The sequence below is a fragment of the Chelon labrosus genome, assembly GCF_963514085.1.
Source record: "Chelon labrosus genome assembly, chromosome: 4".
Taxonomy (NCBI): Eukaryota; Metazoa; Chordata; class Actinopteri; order Mugiliformes; family Mugilidae; genus Chelon; species Chelon labrosus.
In genome coordinates, this window is record NC_140340.1 from 21,348,746 (window position 1) to 21,371,976 (window position 23,231).

The following is a 23,231-nucleotide window of genomic DNA, read 5'->3' on the forward strand; positions in this document are numbered from 1 at the left end:
AAAATATACTAAAAATATCTGATAAAACAACTAAGAGATATGACAAAAATATATTTAATTGAGTGTAACAACGGTGACAGAATATTTACAACACTATTTTAACAACATTAACTGGATGTAAAGTTGGTTAAATCTGTTTCTTATATTTACTGACCAGGAGACGGTTGAGTTTGTTCTGTTAGAGACTGATGGAAAAACACTTGATGTTATTATATCGATTGGAAATGTTACACCGCTGAAGAAAGAATAAAGCTGAAGTCGCTCCATTAACGACACCTGCTACCTCCATCAGGCCGTGATTTGACCAAAAGACGTTCAGGAATTTTTTCCTCTTTCAGTCGATTTCACCTGTGAGTGCTGCTTCATTCTAACCTGCTGCAAAACAGTGAAATTGTTTTGACAGCTGTCATGTCTGTTTTTTTAACGGTCCGCTCTGATTTAACGAAAAATGTTTTGGAACTAAAACAACGTTAAAGCCTTCGTCCAGTTGCCAATGTTAAAGGAAGGGTTCATGTTTTTGTTCATGTTTGTCTCGGTAATATTGAAACATCAGTGGAGATACTCTCACTGACCAGATTGTTAGGTACACTAGTGAAAATGATTTACCATAACAATCCTGCACTAAATATTTTAATCTTAATGGAGGTTCTGGTATTCAGCATTAGTTTTTAATAACAGAGAGAGGCTGTGGTTTGTAATACTGTTGAATTTATTATTTTGATATTGTAGTCAGTGAGCTAGGCTAAATAACAGAAACACTTCAGTGTTTAATTAAGTCCAGTTTAACAGCACGACAACATCCTCCAAAATGATCATTCAATTATTTATGTTTACTAACTGAGAGTTTTCTTTGCTGTCAGTGAGTGAGGGAGACTTTACTGCTTGTTCTAAAATGCGTATCATCTCCCGACCCCAAGTCACGATGACAGAGCCAAAATGGCCGCCAGGGAGAAACGTAATTGCTTGAGAAAGTAATAATGAATAGTTGCATGAAAGTGAGGATTATGTAGCGTTTAAATGAGCACACATTTCTTAAAGGTCTCCAGTTGGACAAAGGAGACTTCAGCTTTCTTATTCATCCAATAAACTATGAGGACATTTTTCATTTAGTGTTAAACCACGTGTCATAAAATCAGTTTTTCATGCTTTTGGTTGATTTTATTGTAGAAAAATAAGCTTCATTTTCAGGGCTGTAGGCGTGTCGGGGTGTCTCTTCATGTGTGGGGAAGTTAGAAGTTAAAAGCCTGAATCAGCGTTTACAGACGATGATTTAATTTCCTTGTTTTTTGGGAAGCTGTTCTCCTGCTGTAACCAAGTGAAGGACTCATGCTGAAGGAGCTGCACTTTACTGAGAGGAAAAATTTAAAAAAAAAAAAGTTTTAGAGAGCTGTAAATATGTGATCAATGTTCCAATGTCATGACTAATAATGAAAGGCTTTTTGGTGATAAATAAAGAACTAACTCCACCCGCCTGAGTCCGCCTGCTGTTGTGTTTCAGATCATCTGGACTGTGACAATACTATTTTTTCCCCTTTTCCACATTTAGTAATTTCCATTTTCTTAAGTTACTTCAGATGAATAACAATCTTTACATTTTTACCCAGAGCAACTACAGAACAAATTTGGAACCACCGACCATGGGATAAAATAGGAGAAAGGTTTATTTAATTAAATTAATCAGGCTGGCGACCTGTCCAGGGTGTACCCCGCCTCTCGCCCGATGACAGCTGGGATAGGCTCCAGCCCCCCTGCGACCCTTAACAGGAACAAGCGTTTACAGAAGATGAATGAATGAATGAATGAATCAGTTCAATAAAAAGGCACAAACTGGCCATCACAGTAACTGTATTATAAAACTAATCAGTATTTAAAATAAATATACATTTTTTTTTAAGATTTATATAATACATGAAAAATAACATCCGACAATGATGACAATCATTCAGCGAACAGGAAACAAAGTGCAAAATCAAATTCTCAAACAAATGAAAAGAGTCAGTGCAGTTAAAATTTAAAAACTTCTAAAACGATGCTTTCAACCCTGAAGACCAAAACTGAATCAGATTCATCTGATAAACAAAATAGATTTTTGGACACTTTCTCCTCATCAGGGCTCTTAATTCCTCCAGAGGAAAAGAACTAAATGCAACTCGTTTACATATTAAAATGACAACACTCCTGATCAACATTTTGATCTAAACCACATTCAGAACTTAGAAAGATTTAACATGGACGCGTTTTACAGATTTAAAGGAATCCGGGATGGAAAGGACTGAACAGCTCATGTCTGTGACGGATCCTTCGTGAGTCATCAGCTCCGCTCACAGAAAACGAGATGGAGGCGCTCAGGGACTCAGCAGAAAACACGGTAAAGCACAATGCTCAGATGAATCGGCTTCTAATGTTTGAGGATCTGGTTGGAGAGCCAGTCCAGACCCTCGACCAGACCGGTTCCGCTGACAGCACAGGAGGCCTGGACAAGCCACTGCAGAGACACACGGGAGGGAAAAAAATAATGAGAAATAAAATAAAAGTCAAAGGTTTTCAGATGTCTAATCACTCTGATTAGAGATGGACTGTTTCCATGGAGACTAAATAAAATGATGTGATCAGATACATGTGTTCACATTAAAACATCTATCACCGTAGAAGTTTGTTGACAAATGAAGAAGGGGGGAGTGAGGAGAATGAGGGAAACAGGAAGAGAAGAGGAAGAAGGAGAACACCGTAGAGGAGGAAGAGAAAAACAACAAAGAGCAGAAGGGCCAGTAGAAAAAGAAAGAGAAAGGTGGAAGGAAGTGAAGGAAGGAGGACAAGGAGAACAAGGAAGAGTACGAAGGAGAATAAGAACCATGGAAAGGAGGGGAAGGAGAAAAATTTGGAAGAGGAGAAGAATAACGAAGTGGATGAGGAGCAGAAGAAGAGGAAGGAGGTGGGGAAGTAAGAGGAGAGAAAAGAGGAAGAGGAGGAAGTAGAAGTAAACGAAGAAAAGGAATGGGAACTGAAGAACAAGGAAGGGGAGGGGAGAGAACCAACAACTGGAAGAAGGAGGGGGAAGAGGAGGAGGAGGAAGAGAAGAGAAGAGAAGAGAAGAAGAACAATAACAAAGAAGAGGAGGAAGAGGATGAGATGTAGGGGGAAGAGGAAGAAGGTGACAGAGTTAGAAGAACAATGGGAGGAGGAGAAGGATTAAGAGAAGAATATGGAAGTGGATGAGGAGAAGAAGAGGAAGAATGGGGGAGCAGGAAGGAGGACGATGAAGAGGAAGAGGGGAAGGACAAGGGGAGAAAGAGAAGGAAGGGAATAGGGAGAAGGACAACAAGGAAGAGGATGAGGAGGAAAAAAAGAACAACAACAACAAGGATTAGGAGATATAGAGGAAAAGGAAGAAGGATGGAGGGGAGGGGAATCAGCAACTGGAAGGGGGGATGAAAAGAAGAAGTAGGAGGAGAAGAAAAGGAAGTGGACAGAAGGAGGAAAAGAAAGGGGAGGAAGACGAGGAAAAAGAACAAGGAGGAGGATACGAAGAAACATCAAGATAAATGTGTGAAATATAAATAAAGTGAAAGACTGAACACATGTGGTGTTTGTAGCCCGTGGGATAGACGGAGGTGACCTTACCGGCTGTGAGACTCCCGATAGGCGGAGGCCCTCTGTGACATCACTGACTGACATGGCTTTGGGCAAATCCTGTTTGTTGGCAAAGACCAGTATGGCCACGCCCCTCAGCTCGTCCTCTTCCAGCTGCAACGCAACAAGGTGAGTTTAACCAATCAGATGACTCTGTCAGGTAACATTCAGGTTAATATGTAGAGATAGTTAACAGATAAAGACATCTTAGTTCAAGGGCTTGGATAAACTTTATTGATCCACAAGGGAAATAGCCTCGTCACAGTACCTTAGTTGCACATAAAAAACACTCTTAGGGTGTATTCACACCTGCCTTGTTTAGTTCGATTAAAACGAACTCAAGTTCATTTCCTTGCTTGGTTCGGACCTTTTTGACTGGTGTGAATACAATCACTCGAACTCTGGTTCGGACCAAACAAGCGGACCGAGACCCAGCTGAGGAGGTGGTCTCGGAGCGGTTCCTACCGAACCCTGGTGCGGTTCCTTTATGGTGTGAAAGCAGCCCGACCTCGATCTGACCCAAGTTGCAAAAATCTACCTTTTTGGATTTGACGAGCTCCCGTAGTTTCCCGTAGTTTTCGCGCATTATGGGAAATGTAGGATAGCCCAGTGACACACACAACAGAAAGAGAGACGTGAAGCAAACAAACGCAGGTAGGTTAGGTAGAGATGAGCCGTTGCAAAATAACGAGCATGATATGGTTAAAATCATGTTGCATCAAACGGTCTTGACGCTCGAGCACAAGCTGTAAGTTTATAAACCATATTGCTAGCATAATAACAAGTAGACCTACAGTACGCAAAGTCTCCATTGTAGCCTATTTACGTGGGACATTTGGCTTCCTTCTTTACCCCGCCTATACGTTTACCAGCCAATGGCTGAACGACCTTAGCACATGTGTTTTTGTTTATAAATTCTGGTCCGGTTGCAATTAATCACAGTGTGAAAGCGAACCGCACTAAAAAAAAAAAAAGAAAAAAAAAATTGGTCCGGACCAAAGCAAGTGAACTAACGGACCTTCCTGGTGTGAATACGCCCTTAAGAACCACAAGTAAAAGAAAGATTAAATAAAGTAAAATATATTTTATTTAATGTTAAAGTGGATTGAATTAAACACTTAAGTTTTTCTGATTTTTTGCCTAGTCCTCTGACAACAATGTCAAAATAATAGGAAAATGGGTCATTTCAAAACTACTAAAAACTACACCCTCAGCAATGTAAACACAGTTGAATGAACAGCTCTCTCAGTTATTTGTAACTAATGATGAATGCCAGAACCTTCATGAAGACGAGATTTAGTGCAGGATTGTCATATTAGAAAGTTCAGATCAGTTCAAAGTAGCGGACTCACCACGCTGTGCAGCACGTCTGCAGCCTCTTTAATCCTCTCAGGGTCGTTGCTGTCGACCACAAATATCAAACCCTAATGAACAAACACAGGCAACGTTTTAAAATGACCTCCTTCCTCACACTGAATCATATCTGTAGCATTAGCAGCAGTAATGTCACCTGTGTGTTGGTGTAGTAGTGTCTCCAGAGAGGTCTGATCAAAGACTGACTACCAACATCCCAAACTGTAAAACTGATGTTCTTATAATCCACCGTCTCCACGTTAAACCCTGCACACAGACACATATATATTTATTTCATGATCTTATATTACTTTATGATTTCCTTCTATCACAAACAGACAGAGGTTAGAAACACTGACCGTGAGTTGGGATGGTGGTGACGAACTCGCCCAGCTTCAGTTTGTACAGCAGGGTGGTTTTACCTGCAGCGTCCAGACCAACTGCAACAACACAAGCACACATCAACAATGTTATTACAAAAATTAACCCTATACTCATTTAGCTTGAGGTGATAGACACAAGAGTAACAGGGACGTCATATGAGCTCAGCGGAGTTGAATTTGTGTCTAACGATCTGCTTGGTTGTAAATTGACAAATAATAAATATAGTTTGTTTTAATTTTAGTTGATTTCCATTTATTTATTTTTTAAAAAATGAAATCTGAATAAATCCAGAGGTTACAACAACAACAAAAGTACATTATTATTTATTTATTTTATTTACTTATTTATTTGATAGGGACAGTGCACATTAATGAACATCTATTCAGACAGCAATAGACGTAAATATGCCGGATTATAGCAACAATGCTAATAACTCACTATTCACTTTCCAGGATATAAAACGAAGTGCATTTTATTTATCATTTACTTGGTAAAAGACTAAAAAATATATCTGTTATTTAAAAAACACTAAAAGATATTTGTAGATTAACCTAATATTTTCTCAAATTTTTATTTTTAAAACAACAAATGAGGCTGTTAGTTTATTGACTCATCACTAGTCCCTTAAAAGTGAAGAACCTACTCGGATGAGAAGCGAAACGTATTCAAAAAAAAAAAAAAAAAAGTCCCAAAAAGTCCCAAAAAAGTCCAGTTTCCTTTCTTTAAATTTTTGTTGGATATAACATAACCTGGATGATAACCTGGAACATAACCTTTCGGAATTTAAGAACTATGACAATAATAATAAAGAAGAAGAAAGAACCAATAATACTATGTACTATGTATAATAATAAAGTTATTTTAAAGTCAGAGCTCACCCATTAAAATCCTGACGGGTCTCTTGGAGGTGAACCTGGAGAAGATTTGTGAGATGATGACTCCCATGGTTGACTGTAGAAATGTTCTCGGATAAAAAGTCTCTCAGCTCGCCGGCTCTCCGTGTCTCTGGTTGTGTGTGAGTCGGTGACTGTGTTGTCGGTGGTTTTTATAGCGGAGCACCAGCAGGTTGTTTTGCTCTGCCTGTGTGTTATCCATGTTGTCATCCCGGCTGCTGTCAGTGTGTTCACGCCACGGTGGAAGTGTCGACAACACCGGAAACACTGCATCCCGGAAAAAACAAACAACTTCCGCTAATTCTGCCTTCAAAATAAAAGCGCGTTCTTTCTTTTAAGTAAAATCTACTTATATGAAAGCAATTTAACATCAATTAGATATGTTTTTATCGTCACCAATAATAATATCTATAAAAAGCAGCACCGAGATATTAAAAGAAATACTTCTGCACGTTTTGGGATAGTCCTCCAACCAACCATTTTGTTAGCAAGCCTGTGGCTTAGCAACACTGACCAAGTTGTAGTTTTTGTCTATCACTACATATAGCCACGCTAAAACGATTTGATTGACCCGGTAGATCTGTGCTGGACAACAGCATAGATCAAACAAATAACAAATTAATTTGGAGCCAGTGGAAGTTGGTCTGGCTCCTAGGCTGTAAGATTTTCATTTAAATAAATGATTTAAGACAATAATAGCACCTTGATAATTAATTGTTTACATTTAAATTCTGCACAAATTATGGGCAACAACCTTCTAAAACACTGAATACTTAAGTTACAAACAACAAATGTTTGTTGTTTATCGTTCATTCATTCATCTTCTGTAAGTTATTCTTGTGAAGGGTCGTAGTGGATGCTGGAGCCCCAGCTGTCATTGGGTGAGAGGTGGTGGGGTACAGGCTGGACAGGTCTCCAGTCTATCACAGGGCTAACACAGAGAGACAGACAACCATTCACACTCACATGCACGCCTACGGCCAGTTTCAGCTGCGTTTTACTGATCAAAAACATTTAACTCCGACCCGCTTCAAAAATAAGATCTAAACTTGCAGCTCAGAACAAACTGATGTTTTTAAAGTGTGTTTTTATTTTTTTCTTGTTGTTGCCTTGCAGTAACCTGCAGAGAAAGGCGGACCTGAGTTATTGGGATTATAGAAAGGGGCAGCACGCCCTCAGCTGTGTCTGTCAGGCACCATTAAGGCAAAGAGTTTGGCGACTTTGGCCTTTACATGTCTTGAGTTCAGCAGTAACTGAATGCAGCAGTGTTAATGAACTCTGTGGTGTGTTGGTGGCACTCTGTGAAATCAAACAGGAACATCTGGACACATCCAGAGAACCACATCAGCAGCTAAAGTCAGAACAAAAGGACTCCAGACGTTGATTTTAAAATCCAATAAAGACCCAAAAAATATATACTAAAAATATCTGATAAAAACACTAAGAGATATGACAAAAATATATTTAATTGAGTGTAACAACGGTGACAGAATATTTACAACACTATTTTAACAACATTAACTGGATGTAAAGTTGGTTAAATCTGTTTCTTCTATTTACTGACCAGGAGACGGTTGAGTTTGTTCTGTTAGAGACTGATGGAAAAACACTTGATGTTATTATATCGATTGGAAATGTTACACCGCTGAAGAAAGAATAAAGCTGAAGTCGCTCCATTAACGACACCTGCTACCTCCATCAGGCCGTGATTTGACCAAAAGACGTTCAGGAATTTTTTCCTCTTTCAGTCGAATTCACCTGTGAGTGCTGCTTCATTCTAACCTGCTGCAAAACAGTGAAATTGTTTTGACAGCTGTCGTGTCTGTTTTTTTAACGGTTCGCTCTGATTTAACGAAAAATGTTTTGGAACTAAAACAACGTTAAAGCCTTCGTCCAGTTGCCAATGTTAAAGGAAGGGTTCATGTTTTTGTTCATGTTTGTCTCGGTAATATTGAAACATCAGTGGAGACACTCTCACTGACCAGATTGTTAGGTACACTAGTGAAAATGATTTACCATAACAATCCTGCACTAAATATTTTAATCTTAATGGAGGTTCTGGTATTCAGCGTTAGTTTTTAATAACAGAGAGAGGCTGTGGTTTGTAATACTGTTGAATTTATTATTTTGATATTGTAGTCAGTGAGCTAGGCTAAATAACAGAAACACCTCAGTGTTTAATTAAGTCCAGTTTAACAGCACGACAAACTACATCCTCCAAAATGATCATTCAATTATTTATGTTTACTAACTGAGAGTTTTCTTTGCTCTCAGTGAGTGAGGGAGACTTTACTGCTTGTTCTAAAATGCGTATCATCTCCCGACCCCAAGTCACGATGACAGAGCCAAAATGGCCGCCAGGGAGAAACGTAATTGCTTGAGAAAGTAATAATGAATAGTTGCATGAAAGTGAGGATTATGTAGCGTTTAAATGGGCACACATTTCTTAAAGGTCTCCAGTTGGACAAAGGAGACTTCAGCTTTCTTATTCATCCAATAAACTATGAGGACATTTTTCATTTAGTGTTAAACCACGTGTCATAAAATCAGTTTTTCATGCTTTTGGTTGATTTTATTGTAGAAAAATAAGCTTCATTTTCAGGGTTGTAGGCGTGTCGGGGTGTCTCTTCATGTGTGGGGAAGTTAGAAGTTAAAAGCCTTAACCAGCGTTTACAGGCGACGATTTTTATTTCCTTGTTTTTTGGGAAGATGTTCTCCTGCTGTAACCAAGTGAAGGACTCATGCTGAAGGAGCTGCACTTTACTGAGAGGAAAAATTAAAAAAAAAAAGTTTTAGAGAGCTGTAAATATGTGATCAATGTTCCAATGTCATGACTAATAATGAAAGGCTTTTTGGTGATAAATAAAGAACTAACTCCACCCGCCTGAGTCCGCCTGCTGTTGTGTTCAGATCAAACAAACCCCTAGGAGCAACAAGAGCTTCAGGAAAAGTTTATATTTGTTTATTTTCATTTTCACTTTGCTGAATTCATATTTTATTTGTAAAAACATTACATTCAATCAGAGGACAGCATCACTGTCAGGCTAGATGTCAGAGGTTTTAATGTTGTGTCTCCATTTATAATAATTATCAATTATTTGAGGGTTCTTTGATTATTCAATTACTGACTAAATGAATTGTTTTCTAGGACAAACAATGGTACATCATTTTATATTTATTTTTTACTCACTCATGAATAACTGGACTGTGACAATACTATTTTTTCCCCTTTTCCACATTTAGTAATTTCCATTTTCTTAAATTACTTCAGATGAATAACAATCTTTACATTTTTACCCAGAGCAACTACAGAACAAATTTGGAACCACCGACCATGGGATAAAATAGAAGAAAGGTTTATTTAATTAAATTAATCAGGATGGCGACCTGTCCAGGGTGTACCCTGCCTCTCGCCCGATGACAGCTGGGACAGGCTCCAGCCCCCCTGCAACCCTTAACAGGAACAAGCGTTTACAGAAGATGAATGAATGAATGAATGAATCAGTTCAATAAAAAGGCACAAACTGGCCATCACAGTAATTGTATTATAAAACTAATCAGTATTTAAAATAAATATACATTTTTTTTACAATACATGAAAAATAACATCCGACAATGATGACAATCATTCAGCGAACAGGAAACAAAGTGCAAAATCAAATTCTCAAAAAAATGAAAAGAGTCAGTGCAGTTAAAATTTAAAAACTTCAAAAACGATGCTTTCAACCCTGAAGACCAAAACTGAATCAGATTCATCTGATAGACAAAATAAATAGATTTTTGGACACTTTCTCCTCATCAGGGCTCTTAATTCCTCCAGAGGAAAAGAACTAAATGCAACTCGTTTACATATTAAAATGACAACACTCCTGATCAACATTTTGATCTAAACCACATTCAGAACTTAGAAAGATTTAACATGGACGCGTTTTACAGATTTAAAGGAATCCGGGATGGAAAGGACTGAACAGCTCATGTCTGTGACGGATCCTTCGTGAGTCATCAGCTCCGCTCACAGAAAACGAGATGGAGGCGCTCAGGGACTCAGCAGAAAACACGGTAAAGCACAATGCTCAGATGAATCGGCTTCTAATGTTTGAGGATCTGGTTGGAGAGCCAGTCCAGACCCTCGACCAGACCGGTTCCGCTGACAGCACAGGAGGCCTGGACAAGCCACTGCAGAGACACAAGGGAGGGAAAAAAATAATGAGAAATAAAATAAAAGTCAAAGGTTTTCAGATGTCTAATCACTCTGATTAGAGATGGACTGTTTCCATGGAGACTAAATAAAATGATGTGATCAGATACATGTGTTCACATTAAAACATCTATCACCGTAGAAGTTTGTTGACAAATGAAGAAGGGGGGAGTGAGGAGAATGAGGGAAACAGGAAGAGAAGAGGAAGAAGGAGAACACCGTAGAGGAGGTGGAGGAAGAGAAAAACAACAAAGAGGAGAAGGGCCAGTAGAAAAAGAAAGAGAAAGGTGGAAGGAAGTGAAGGAAGGAGGACAAGGAGAACAAGGAAGAGTACGAAGGAGAATAAGAACCATGGAAAGGAGGGGAAGGAGAAAAATTTGGAAGAGGAGAAGAATAACGAAGTGGATGAGGAGCAGAAGAAGAGGAAGGAGGTGGGGAAGTAAGAGGAGAGAAAAGAGGAAGAGGAGGAAGTAGAAGTAAACGAAGAAAAGGAATGGGAACTGAAGAACAAGGAAGGGGAGGGGAGAGAACCAACAACTGGAAGAAGGAGGGGGAAGAGGAGGAGGAGGAGGAAGAGAAGAGAATAGAAGAAGAACAATAACAAAGAAGAGGAGGAAGAGGATGAGATGTAGGGGGAAGAGGAAGAAGGTGACAGAGGTAGAAGAACAATGGGAGGAGGAGAAGGATTAAGAGAAGAATATGGAAGTGGATGAGGAGAAGAAGAGGAAGAATGGGGGAGCAGGAAGGAGGACGATGAAGAGGAAGAGGGGAAGGACAAGGGGAGGAATAGGGAGAAAGAAAACAAGGAAGAGGATGAGGAGGAAAAAAAGAAGAACAACAACAAGGATTAGGAAATATAGAGGAAAAGGAAGAAGGATGGAGGGGAGGGGAACCAGCAACTGGAAGGGGGGATGAAAAGAAGAAGTAGGAGGAGAAGAAAAGGAAGTGGACAGAAGGAGGAAAATAAAGGGAAGGAAGACGAGGAAAAAGAACAAGGAAGAGGAGGAAGAGAACAAGGAGGAGGATACGAAGAAACATCAAGTTAAATGTGTGAAACATGAATAAAGTGAAAGACTGAACACATATGGTGTTTGTAGCCCGTGGGATAGATGGAGGTGACCTTACCGGCTGTGAGACTCCCGATAGGCGGAGGCCCTCTGTGACATCACTGACTGACATGGCTTTGGGCAAATCCTGTTTGTTGGCAAAGACCAGTATGGCCACGCCCCTCAGCTCGTCCTCTTCCAGCTGCAACGCAACAAGGTGAGTTTAACCAATCAGTGATGACACTGTCAGGTAACATTCAGGTTAATATGTAGAGATAATTAACAGATAAAGACATCTTAGTTCAAGGGCCACATACAGCCCAATTAGATCTCAAGAAAGGTGGTAATTTAACTGGGTGGTGATTTTAGACTTAGACTTGGATAAACTTTATTGATCCACAAGGGAAATAGCCTCGTCACAGTACCTTAGTTGCACATAAAAACACTCTTAAGAACCACAAGTAAAAGAAAGATTAAATAAAGTAAAATATCTTTTATTTTATGTTAAAATGGATTGAATTAAACACTTAAGTTTTTCTGATTTTCTGCCTCGTCCTCTGATAACAATGTCAGAATAATACGAAAATGGGTCATTTCAAAACTACTAAAAACTACACCCTCAACAATATAAACACAGTTGAATGAACAGCTCTCTCAGTTATTTGTAACTAATGATGAATGCCAGAACCTTCATGAAGACGAGATTTAGTGCAGGATTGTTATATTAGAAAGTTCAGATTCAGATCAGTTCAAAGTAGCGGACTCACCATCCTGTGCAGCTCGTCTGCAGCCTCTTTAATCCTCTCAGGGTCGTTGCTGTCGACCACAAATATCAAACCCTAATGAACAAACACAGGCAACGTTTTAAAATGACCTCCTTCCTCACACTGAATCATATCTGTAGCATTAGCAGAAGTAATGTCACCTGTGTGTTGGCGTAATAGTGTCTCCAGAGAGGTCTGATCACAGACTGACCACCAACATCCCAAACTGTAAAACTGATGTTCTTATAATCCACCGTCTCCACGTTAAACCCTGCACACAGACACATATATATTTATTTTATGATCTTATATTACTTTATGATTTCCTTCTATCACAAACAGACAGAGGTTAGAAACACTGACCAAGAGTCGGGATGGTGGTGACGACCTCGGCCAACTTCAGTTTGTACAGCAGGGTGGTTTTACCTGCAGCGTCCAGACCAACTGCAACAACACAAGCACAAGCAAACAGTGTTATTACAAAAAAATAACCCTATACTCATTTAGCTTGAGGTGATGGACACAAGAGTAACAGGGACGTCATATGAGCTCAGCGGAGTTGAATTTGTGTCTAACGATCTGCTTGGTTGTAAATTGACAAATAATAAATATAGTTTGTTTTAATTTTAGTTGATTTCCATTTATTTATTTTTTTTTAAATTAAATCTGAATAAATCCAGAGGTTACAGCAACAACAAAAGTACATTATTTATTTATTTATTTATTTATTTGATAGGGACAGTGCACATTAATGAACATCTATTCAGACAGCAGTAGACGTAAATATGCCGGTTTATAGCAACAATGCTAATAACTCACTATTCACTTTCCAGGATATAAAACTAAGTGCATTTTATTTATCATTTACTTGGTAAAAGACTAAAAAATATATCTGTTATTTAAAAAACACTAAAAGATATTTGTAGATTAACCTAATATTTTCTCACATTTTTATTTTTAAGACAACAAATGAGGCTGTTAGTTTCTTTACTAGTCCCTTAAAAGTGAAGAACCTTCTTGGATTAGAAGCGAAACGTATTCAAAAAAAAAAAAGTCCCAAAAAGTCCCAAAAAAGTCCAATTTCCTTTTTTAAAATTTTGTTGAATATAACATGACCTGGATGACTGAAAACCTTTCGGGATTTAAGAACTATGACAATAATAATGAAGAAGAAGAAATAACCAATAATACTATGTATAATAATAAAGTTATTTTAAAGTCAGAGCTCACCCATTAAAATCCTGACGGGTCGCTTGGAGGTGAACCTGGAGAAGATTTGTGAGATGATGACTCCCATGGTTGACTGTAGAAATGTTCTCGGATAAAAAGTCTCTCAGCTCGCCGGCTCTCCGTGTCTCTGGTTGTGTGTGAGTCGGTGACTGTGTTGTCGGTGGTTTTTATAGCGGAGCACCAGCAGGTTGTTTTGCTCTGCCTGTGTGTTATCCATGTTGTCATCCCGGCTGCTGTCAAGTGTGTACACGGTGGAAGTGTCGACAACACCGGAAACACTGCATCCCGGAAAAAAAAAACAACTTCCGCTAATTCGGCCTTCAAAATAAAAGCGCGTTCTTTCTTTTAAGTAAAATCTACTTATATGAAAGCAATTTAACATCAATTAGATATGTTTTTATCGTCACCAATAATAATATCTATAAAAAGCAGCACCGAGATATTAAAAGAAATACTTCTGCACGTTTTGGGATAGTCCTCCAACCAACCATTTTGTTAGCAAGCCTGTGGCTTAGCAACACTGACCAAGTTGTAAAACACTGAACACTTAAGTTACAAACAACAAATGTTTGTTGTTTATCGTTCATTCATTCATCTTCTGTAACAGGTTATTCCTGTGAAGGGTCGTGGGGGATGCTGGAGCCTATCCCAGGTGTCATTGGGTGAGAGGTGGTGGGGTACAGGCTGGACAGGTCTCCAGTCTATCACAGGGCTAACACAAAGAGACAGACAACCATTCACACTCACATGCACACCTATGGCCAATTTAGAAAGGGTAAGGGTAAATAAGGGTTTAATTCTGTGGTTGTTAAGAGTTTCACAGGCTTTGGTAGAACAGAGTTAACAAATTCAAACTATTTCAAAGCCTTAAAGTAAAGTCTCTACTGTGTTTTCTTCATTATTTTTGTGTTGACTATTTCTCAGTGTGAATAAAAGCTTTTTAAAAACCTTTCCACTCCAATTCAATTCTCACAGTGCAAATATCTTTCTGTTGTTGCTTTGTCTAAACAGATGAGATTCATGCAAAAAAAAAACACACAGAGGATGTGATACAGTGTTGACACAGCCTTTGCACACAGATTGCGCCAGAATTGTTAAAATCACTGTGGGGTGGGACATCACATGGTCCTATTTTGCTCCACAACAGGCTGAGCTGGATTCTTCCATGCAGACATTTACTGCACTTTTACTTCCTCATCTGAGCTTACGAGAAACAAAGGAGTCTGAGTTAATCATATCAAGGAGATATTGTGAGTTTCTGAATCACTTTGAGCTGCAGTTCTTTTATGGAAGGCACAACATAATCAAAACCTTTGTCAATAATTGTCTGTAAAATAATTAATTAAAACTCGTCTTGTGGTATTTGCAAATAAATGTACTTAAAGTCAAGAATTCATTGTATTTGTCAGTCATCAGCAAAACCATGAAATACAAACACTGTTAGGAGGATTATTGTTCATCAAAAGACACATTAAAGGTACAATCAGTAATGTTTTCATGATATCAAATCCCGTCCTGATACTAAGGCCAGCATTTTGTCTGAACATAACCTTGTTTTACATTTTTTTGTGCATGCTTTGTATGTTTTCTGGGTATTTTGTGGTAGTTTTGTGGATGTTTGTGGTCATTTTGTGTTTGTCACTGATGGTTTTGTACATTTTAAGTTGCCATTTGTGGGTTTTGTGCTACTTTCTGGGAGTTTTTCTGTAATTATTTTATTTATTATTTGTGGTTGATTGAGACTACCGCCTTCCTTGTGGATTATTTTGTAAAGTGAAGTGAAAGTTTGCCGAATTATCGACTTCAGATAAAAAAAAAAAGGCTGCTGCACTGATAACTTTCCAGACTTGTGATTCTCTCTGTTCTTAATAAACCTTAAAACTCACCTCTGACAGCAAAACAACAACAACAAAACAACACGAGCCGTTTTTAGTAATGGTAGCACGTGAACTGTTTGATGAAGAACTTCTGGAAGTATTTCTGACTCTGTTTAATGAATCATTTTAATATTTACGTCATACACACATACATATAATACTGTATATCAGTCACAACATCATGACCACTGACAGGTGAAGTGAATAACACTGATTATCTGGTTATCATGACTCCTGTCCGTGGGTTGGATATATCAGACAGCAGATGAACATCTTCTCCTCAAAGTTGATGTCAGAAGTAGGAACGGTGAGCACAGTGTTTTCACAGTTTGGTCCTTGTTAAAGTCACTACTAATACTTGTACATTTTTGCTGCTTCTAACGTCAACTTTGAGGACAAAAATGTTCACTTCCTGTCTAATATGTCCCACCCTCTGTCTGCTGTAGGTTAAACGCTGCATGAACTCTCAGCTGTTAGGTGTGGGAGTGCCGAGACAAAGAGGGAGGGTGTTCCTGTGTCCCAGAGAGACAGGAGGGCTTCTGTGCACTGAAACGAAACTTAAAGTGGCCTGAGCGAGGAACTGAAAACAAACTGTAACTTGGTCAGAGGGACAGCAGACGGATCAACGCTTCCACACAGCAAGGACACACAGACGGCGCACTGAAGACGATGAAGATGACAAAGCAGCTTTTCTTTCCCATGGTGGTGGTGACGGTAATCATGTCAGTGCTGGTCACGACTACAACAACTAGTACACCATCAACTGAATGGACGACAGGTAAACACATAAGATACTAAAGTAAAAATACTGATACACTAAAAAATCCTGCAGTGAAAATATTATTGTAGTAGGTCAAATGTAAAGAATTAATATTTCTGAAAACGTTAAAATGTAAGCAGCATTTTACTAATGTCAAAATCTTTTGCATATTACTGCAGCTAATAATTTGTCTCATAATGAGTCAATGTGCTGGTTATTTTCACAATGGATCAATCAGTTGTTTTGATTGCAGAAATTCATACACTATGGAGAGTGTCACTGTATTTTACTGTCTGCACCGGATGTTACAAATAGGTAGAGCCCAGCAGGCAAGGAAGTGAAAGTCTACTTACTCTTTGTATTGATGTTGTTTTGTGGCTCTTGTGCTAATTTTGTGCCTGTTTTGCATTTCTTTTTGATTATTTTTTATTATATTTAAAGGTCTTTGCGGTAATATTGTGTTTTTTTTATATATATATATATTAACTTTTCTCATTTACAAACACATTTTTTAAGAGGTATACAACTGTTCATTTCCAATGACCATCTAGAAATGAGGATGGGACAATTAGATTTCCATGTCACAGTAATACATTTTCTGGCTGCACATAAAGCAATATCCATGAATTTGGTTTGGGATTTAGTCAAAGATCCAGTGATTATGCAAGGATTACCAAGTTAACACAATTCTAGATCTAAGATACAATATGAATAATCTTGGATAAGGTGATATTGTGTTTCTTACTCACAAAATGATGGTGAGAACACACAAAACCACCACGAAGACATGCAAAACCACCACAAAATCTATGATTTTTGGTGACTGTCTTGTTGGCCTTTGGGGTTATTTTGTGGATGTTTTGTGCTTCTTTGTGGTTGATTTGAATGTTTTCGCAGTTTTTGTTTTTTTGTGGTAGTCTGCATTTAGTTGCTATTGTTTTGTATTTTCTCAGTGTCGTGTCGTGGTAGTTTTTTTTTTGTTTGTTTTTTAGGAGTCGTTCTGTGGATTGTCGTGGTCATTTAATGTTATGACTGGCTCCACATAAGCAGGACTCAAAAGCACGACTCCAACAAACAGTTTGGGTTTCAAACAAACACGGTTTACTTAGGGTGGTTCGATACGCGATAGTCAGTCCATACAGGCAAACAAATCCAAAGGGTGAGGCACAGGTTGTAGTCAGCAAATGGGGAAATAACCCCAAAACCGGGAAATCAGATCACAAGGAGTAAGTAGACTGCTGGAACGTTTGACACCGAGGTGCAAAGATGAACTGGCACAGAGTGGAGGAGAAACACACTAAATAAGAGAGGGGAAAGATAATGCGACACAGATGAAATAAATAAGGGTGGGGCAGGAAATGAAGCAGTCTGAAATGAGAAGAGAGGTACGTTTTCACAATAAAACAGGAGGCATGACACATGAATGAAAGAAAAACAGAGAGACATGACCTTAGGAGGAATGACGAGATGTCATTTGGGGCGTTTTTTGCATGTCGTTTCGTCATTATGCAGTTGATTTGTATTTCTTTTTGGTTCTCTTGTATGATTGTTTTGTACACTGATCAGGCAGAACATTATGACCACCTAACCATCTAATATTGTGTAGATCTCCCTAGTGCCTCAAACAGTTGTGACTCATCAGAGAATGGACATTCTGAGTGTGTCCTGTGGTGTCTGGTAACAGGATGTTGTTAGTGGGGGCCTTTGGGTCCTGTGGGTTGAGGGGCGGGGCCTCTGTGGATCAGGCTTGTTCCAGTGCATCCCACAGATACTTGATCAGTTTGGGATCTAGTGAATTTTGAGGCCAGGTCAATACCTTGTGCTGGTCTTCATGTTTTTTTTGAGTTGTTCCTAAACCGTTTTTGTGTGCGTGACTGTGTCAGGCTGCATCCTGCTGGGGATGGCTGCTGCCATCAAGGAGTGTCATTGCTATGGGGTGGGGGTGCCTGGTCTGGTCTAGGTGGATGGTACATGTGTAAGTAACATCTACATGAATACCAGGTCCAAAAGTTTCCCAGTAGAACACTGTATTGTCACAAGATGGTCAATGTTATTCACTTCTACTGTTTTAATGTTGTGGCTGTTCGGTGTATGTTTTGTTTTGTATTTCTTTTTGGTTCTCTTCTATGTTTCTTTAGTAAATTTGCGGTAATTTTGTGGTAACATTTCTTTGTTATTGTTTTGTATGTTCTCATTGTCATGTTGTGGTTATTTTGAATGTTTTCGGTCATTTTGTGTAGTTTTCTGTTTATTTGTGGTTGTTTTGTATATTTTGTGATTATTTTTATGCTCTTTTGTTATTATGCAGTTGTTTTGTATTTCTTTATGGGCTCTTGTATGATTCTTTAGTAAAGTTTTTTGTGGTTGTTGTCAGACATCGTGTTAGCTTGTGTTAGCTTGTGTGCTGCATAGGTAGTGTCACACTGGAACAGGTACATGAGCAAGATTTCTTATCATGCTGACAGTGTCTTTGTCTCTTTATGTTTCTTTCTCCAGGTTATCCTACAGCAGATTTAAATGGGAAGATGTTCACTTTGACTCTTTATCGAGGAGGAGTAACTTTCTTTCCGCCTAATTATTCTCCCCACTCACCTTATCCAACCAGAGGATACCCCTACACCACCACCTACCCCCCCTGGACCACAGCATATCCTGGTAGAGGTGAGTCCATTCACACAAGAAAATTACTTCGTAATCTGTGTCAAATTGTCTTCTGATTATTTTTTTGTTAATGAGTGATGCTGATAAAATGATATTGTTTAGATTATCGTGCATCAAGGCTGCATTAATTAACTTCTGACCACGAGGGGGCAGAATGACTTAAAGAAAAACAACTGTTTTTCAAGTTAATAAATTATAAGTGTCGTCACTTTATTATATTATCAGTTTACTCAGATGTTTTTAAAAGAAAAAAAACATAAATTCTGATTCTCAGATCAATAAAGAAATAAAAAGTCTAATTACTAGCAACATCATATTTTTTTCTTGTTTAAAATCAAGGAAAAATAAAAAAAGCGAAAACTGCAAAGTGTATTTTTTATGTTATTTTGTTTGTTTAGCAATTCTTGTGGTCATTTTGTGTTTGTCCACGGTTGTATTCTGGTTGTTTTGCAGTTGTAGTTGTTTAGTGGGTTACATAGTCATTTTGGTTGCGTTTTTGTTTTTTGTATAGTTTTATGTTTTTGTGATTATTCTATTTGGGGTATTTTTGGTTTCCATCTTCGTCATCAGCTTGTGTATCCTTGTGATGTTTTGGACGTCTTGGGATTATGCTGTGGTTGTTTTGCTTTTTTTTGTGGTAATTCTGTTTGCCTTGTCATTTTGTGGTCATTTCGCCATCATTTGTGGCTTTTTGTATGTTTTCATGATTGTTTTGCTTTCCTTAGTAGTTCTTGGTGGTTGTTTCATGTGTCTTTTTTATTTTTTTTTGCTTCTCTTTGTTGTGTTTCTGTAAAAATTTAAAACTCTGTGGTTGCTTTGTGTTTTTATGTGGTTATTTATTTGGTCCTGAAGACTAGTTTGTGTATCTTTGCGAACATTTTGTGACTGTTTTGTATTTCCTTGTGTTTTTTTGTTTGTATGTTTTTATGATTGTTTTGAATTTCTTGGCAGTAGCATTATTTTCTTTGTAGTCTTGTTGTTTTGTAATCGTTTTCCTTCTCTTTATGGTGGTTTTATACAACATGTCTTTTTTTGCGGTTGTTTTGCGTTTCTGTGTCTTTAACTGAACATCACCTCTTAATGTATCTTAGTTTTCTATAGTTTCATGTGTTGTATCATATGTTAATATTCATTACATCTGTTTCGGTGCACTGCTTATTAATTGGTTGGGTGGTTATTACATTAAGAAACATTTCGTCTGAAGAAGTTATTTATTTAACTTTGGTAAATATGTGAACTGACAGTCCCCATGTGAACCCCACAGGTGTTTCCGTGTGTCTGCGCTATGTCACTGACCTTGGAGAGATGGATTCCACTTCAGTCTTCACACTGAGTCCATCCACCACGCCTCTGAATCTAAGAATCAATTCCATCAGCACATATTATCTGACATTTAACAGTTACAACAGCATGATTCTGAAACCCAACATCAGAATCTGGCCAAACACTGGACAGAACATCTGGACCAGTGTCTGCATCACGGTGGACGCAGCAAAGAAAGTGGCCCAGATGTTCAGCGGATCGAACATGAGCATCAGGAAGGTGCTTCCTTCTAAGGTGAGAACTCGACCTGAAACTGTTTTTAAAACCACCTTCCTAATATTGTGTAGGTCTCCCTTGTGTCTCCAAAAAAGTTGTGACTCATCAGAGAATGGACATGGGTCTTCTGAGGGTGTCCTGTGGTGTCTGGCTAAGTAACATCCAGATGAAAACCAGGTCCAAGCGTTTTCCAGCAGAACTTTGAATTGTCACAAGATGGTCACTGTTATTTACTTCTCCGGTCTGTGGTTTTAATGTTGTCTCTGATCAGTGTATATCAGAATAACTGCCAGTTTTCATTTCAAATTCATATGATGATTTTATTTTTATTTTTTTTGTGGTTCTGGTCCACATGTTTCCAAGCACAATGTGTCCATGCACATTTTATTTTTTTTTTAAATTTTTTTTAAATTTTTTGCAGAAAAAGCATGAAGTATGAAAGCCTTATTTCCATCACACCTATACCTCTATATATTTTTTCTCCTATTAAAGCATAACTGAAGCTCCTCTGTCATCTTCTCCTGGTGGAAAATTAGCGCCACCTGCTTTTCATCTCTAGGAACTAGTTCCTAATGCTTACATAATCATAGCAGAAGAAACATTTTCTTTCGCCGATTTTGGTTCAAATGTGCAGACTGGATGGAGGATTTCTGCAAACACTGATGAATGGATGCAGATATGTACTGAGCCACCTGTTTGTTTACTTCTCATATGAGAAGTTCTGAATAGATTTGCAAGAAATCTTTAATCTTATTATGTTGTGATGTAAAATCCCTCTCTCTCTCTCTCTCTCTCTCTCTCTCTCTCTCTCTCTCTATCTCTCTGTGTGTGTTCAGTATGTGTGGTCAGGTGAGCCTGTGATTGATTTCACAGGTTTCACTGGTCAAGTGACAGATGTCCAGGTGTGGGATTATCCTCTCCGCTACAAAGACATCTTATACTACTCGTCTCCAGGATACTATGGGTACGACTGACAGAAATTTGACTGGTCCTTGCAGATTTAACTGCATCAGTTTCATAAAACCCTTCAACAAAGTTTAAAGTCTGGATTTGAAACTTTGAAGCTTTGTATTCTGTTTATTTTACATACTTGATGTTTACCTTGCAGTTATTTTTGACCAGGATATATCCTTTAATTCTTTCAGGGTATGGATTTTAAACATGTTTCTCTTGAATTTATTGAACACATTTCTTGGTAAAATCTAGGTTGTTGTAGCCAGACTTAATTCATAAACTTAACTGCTAACATCGGGATTTTATTATGAGGTGTATTTTAACTGATGCAGGGAAAAAATACCCTGCACACTATTGGATAGTCATCCAACCAATCAGAGACAATTTGTTCTAAACTAATTCACAGTGTTCAGATGACATGTATCATCTGAGCACTGTTGTTACTCTGATATCCATCACCCCATAAAGCCCTGTCCAAATGTTTTGACTGGCCCAACAGGTCTTTCCTGGAGCATAGTCAGTTCCCAGAGGAGAGACACCAGACTAAATTTCCTCCACAAAAAAAAAAATGTATGGACGGAGGAAGTACGCTAATAAAGTCGTAACACCAGCTTTAAGTCACGGGAACACTGCTGCTAGGCAACTGTTGGCACCTGGAAGCTATCAAGCTAACACTTAGCAAGCTAATGATTGTGTAACTTAATATAGCAAACGAAAAGGCATGCGAAATAATGAGGCCGATAGGAATATCAACACTTTCTTCAGACATATTATAAAATATGAATAAAATGCAACACATTCACTTCACTCCACCATTTCTGAAAATGTTAGCAAACAAGTAATAACTCAGGAATACAAACTGCTACTACACGGTAAACATCTAAAGGCACTATTGTCATTTGACCATAGATGGTGACTTAACAAACTTATATTTTCATATAAAAATTTTCAAGACTGACACTTCTAAGTACATTCATCCAAATGTAAATATCAGCTTCTCTTACTTTACTTTAATATGTCCGTTAATTCTGCTTTAGACACAAAGGGGAAAAACCTGGATTTAGTAATAGTAATTTTTTTCCCACTGTTTTTGTTGCTTTTCTCTTCATCTGAGACCTATCACTAATAAATTGTTTGTTTTTAGGCCGTACCCTGGCTCTGTCCTCACCTGGTCCAACATCAAGTACTCTCTGAAAGGAGACACACTGATGGAGGACAGGTATGAGATGCAGGCTAAACAGCCAGCCGAGAGAGGGGGACATCGCCTGAACGGAAAGATGACCTGGACGTTTTCCAGTATTGAGAAAAACGAGGGGCCAAAGAAAGAGGTTTAATGAAAACCTATTATCAGCACTAAAAGATAATCAAATCATAAATGAATTAAGAATCAATCATTTGTCGACACATTACATTTAAACATTTATTGTCATAAAGGTGTGTGATTACATTTTCCACACTGCTAATCAGAATCTATATGCTAGTATTTTGATTTTCACTAAGTGATTCTTTAATTTTGTGAGTCATAAAAAATAATAAAGAGCTGTTTGAATATTTTTTTGTTGAATTCTGTCTGTTATTGAATCTGATTGTCCTTCAAAGGAGTTGTATTTTGTGTTTACTAGTTTTGATATAAGAGAGAGTTTTCTGTTTCAGATGAAGAGAAACTGAATTTGGCTTCGCTGGTTCTGAGCAAACAGAAGTTAAATGAACAGACAGAGCTTTCAAACTACATTTTAAAGTTTTGCTTCACTCTCTCCACTCTCATTTTCATCCTGTTGGGAGCGTTTTCATCTGAAATAATCTTTTTAAAAATTGCTGCTGGACACAGTGGAGCATTTAACTGCTAAAGACCAAATAAGTCGTACAGGAGTTGGTGGAGACCAAAGACAGAGTTAAAAGCGAATAAATATTGGGCTTGAAATCATCACCTGGTCACATAAAT

General features: G+C 38.2%; 3 protein-coding genes across 3 annotated transcripts; 1 reads left to right on the forward strand and 2 right to left on the reverse strand.

Annotated features, from left to right (window-relative positions):
* Window positions 1-2,092: 2,092 nt before the first annotated feature.
* Window positions 2,093-6,661, reverse strand: LOC311486601 (ADP-ribosylation factor 4-like). Its single transcript, XM_084542505.1, has 6 exons — window positions 6,246-6,661; window positions 5,343-5,423; window positions 5,141-5,250; window positions 4,983-5,054; window positions 3,622-3,744; window positions 2,093-2,485 (listed from the first exon to the last, which is right to left on the reverse strand). The coding sequence occupies exons 1-6, from the start codon at window positions 6,310-6,312 to the stop codon at window positions 2,399-2,401; spliced, it is 540 nt and encodes a 179-aa protein (XP_084398631.1). The 5' UTR covers window positions 6,313-6,661; the 3' UTR covers window positions 2,093-2,398.
* A 3,073-nt stretch (window positions 6,662-9,734) lies between these two features.
* On the reverse strand, window positions 9,735-14,013 carry LOC311486596 (ADP-ribosylation factor 4-like). The gene is made up of 6 exons (XM_084542500.1): window positions 13,499-14,013; window positions 12,632-12,712; window positions 12,430-12,539; window positions 12,272-12,343; window positions 11,584-11,706; window positions 9,735-10,436 (listed from the first exon to the last, which is right to left on the reverse strand). The coding sequence occupies exons 1-6, from the start codon at window positions 13,563-13,565 to the stop codon at window positions 10,350-10,352; spliced, it is 540 nt and encodes a 179-aa protein (XP_084398626.1). The 5' UTR covers window positions 13,566-14,013; the 3' UTR covers window positions 9,735-10,349.
* A 1,850-nt stretch (window positions 14,014-15,863) lies between these two features.
* Window positions 15,864-22,843, forward strand: LOC311486590 (uncharacterized protein). Its single transcript, XM_084542494.1, has 5 exons — window positions 15,864-16,153; window positions 18,632-18,796; window positions 20,061-20,353; window positions 21,172-21,299; window positions 22,434-22,843. Exons 1-5 carry the CDS (start codon window positions 16,045-16,047, stop codon window positions 22,621-22,623), a joined length of 885 nt encoding a protein of 294 aa, XP_084398620.1. The 5' UTR covers window positions 15,864-16,044; the 3' UTR covers window positions 22,624-22,843.
* Window positions 22,844-23,231: the final 388 nt, after the last annotated feature.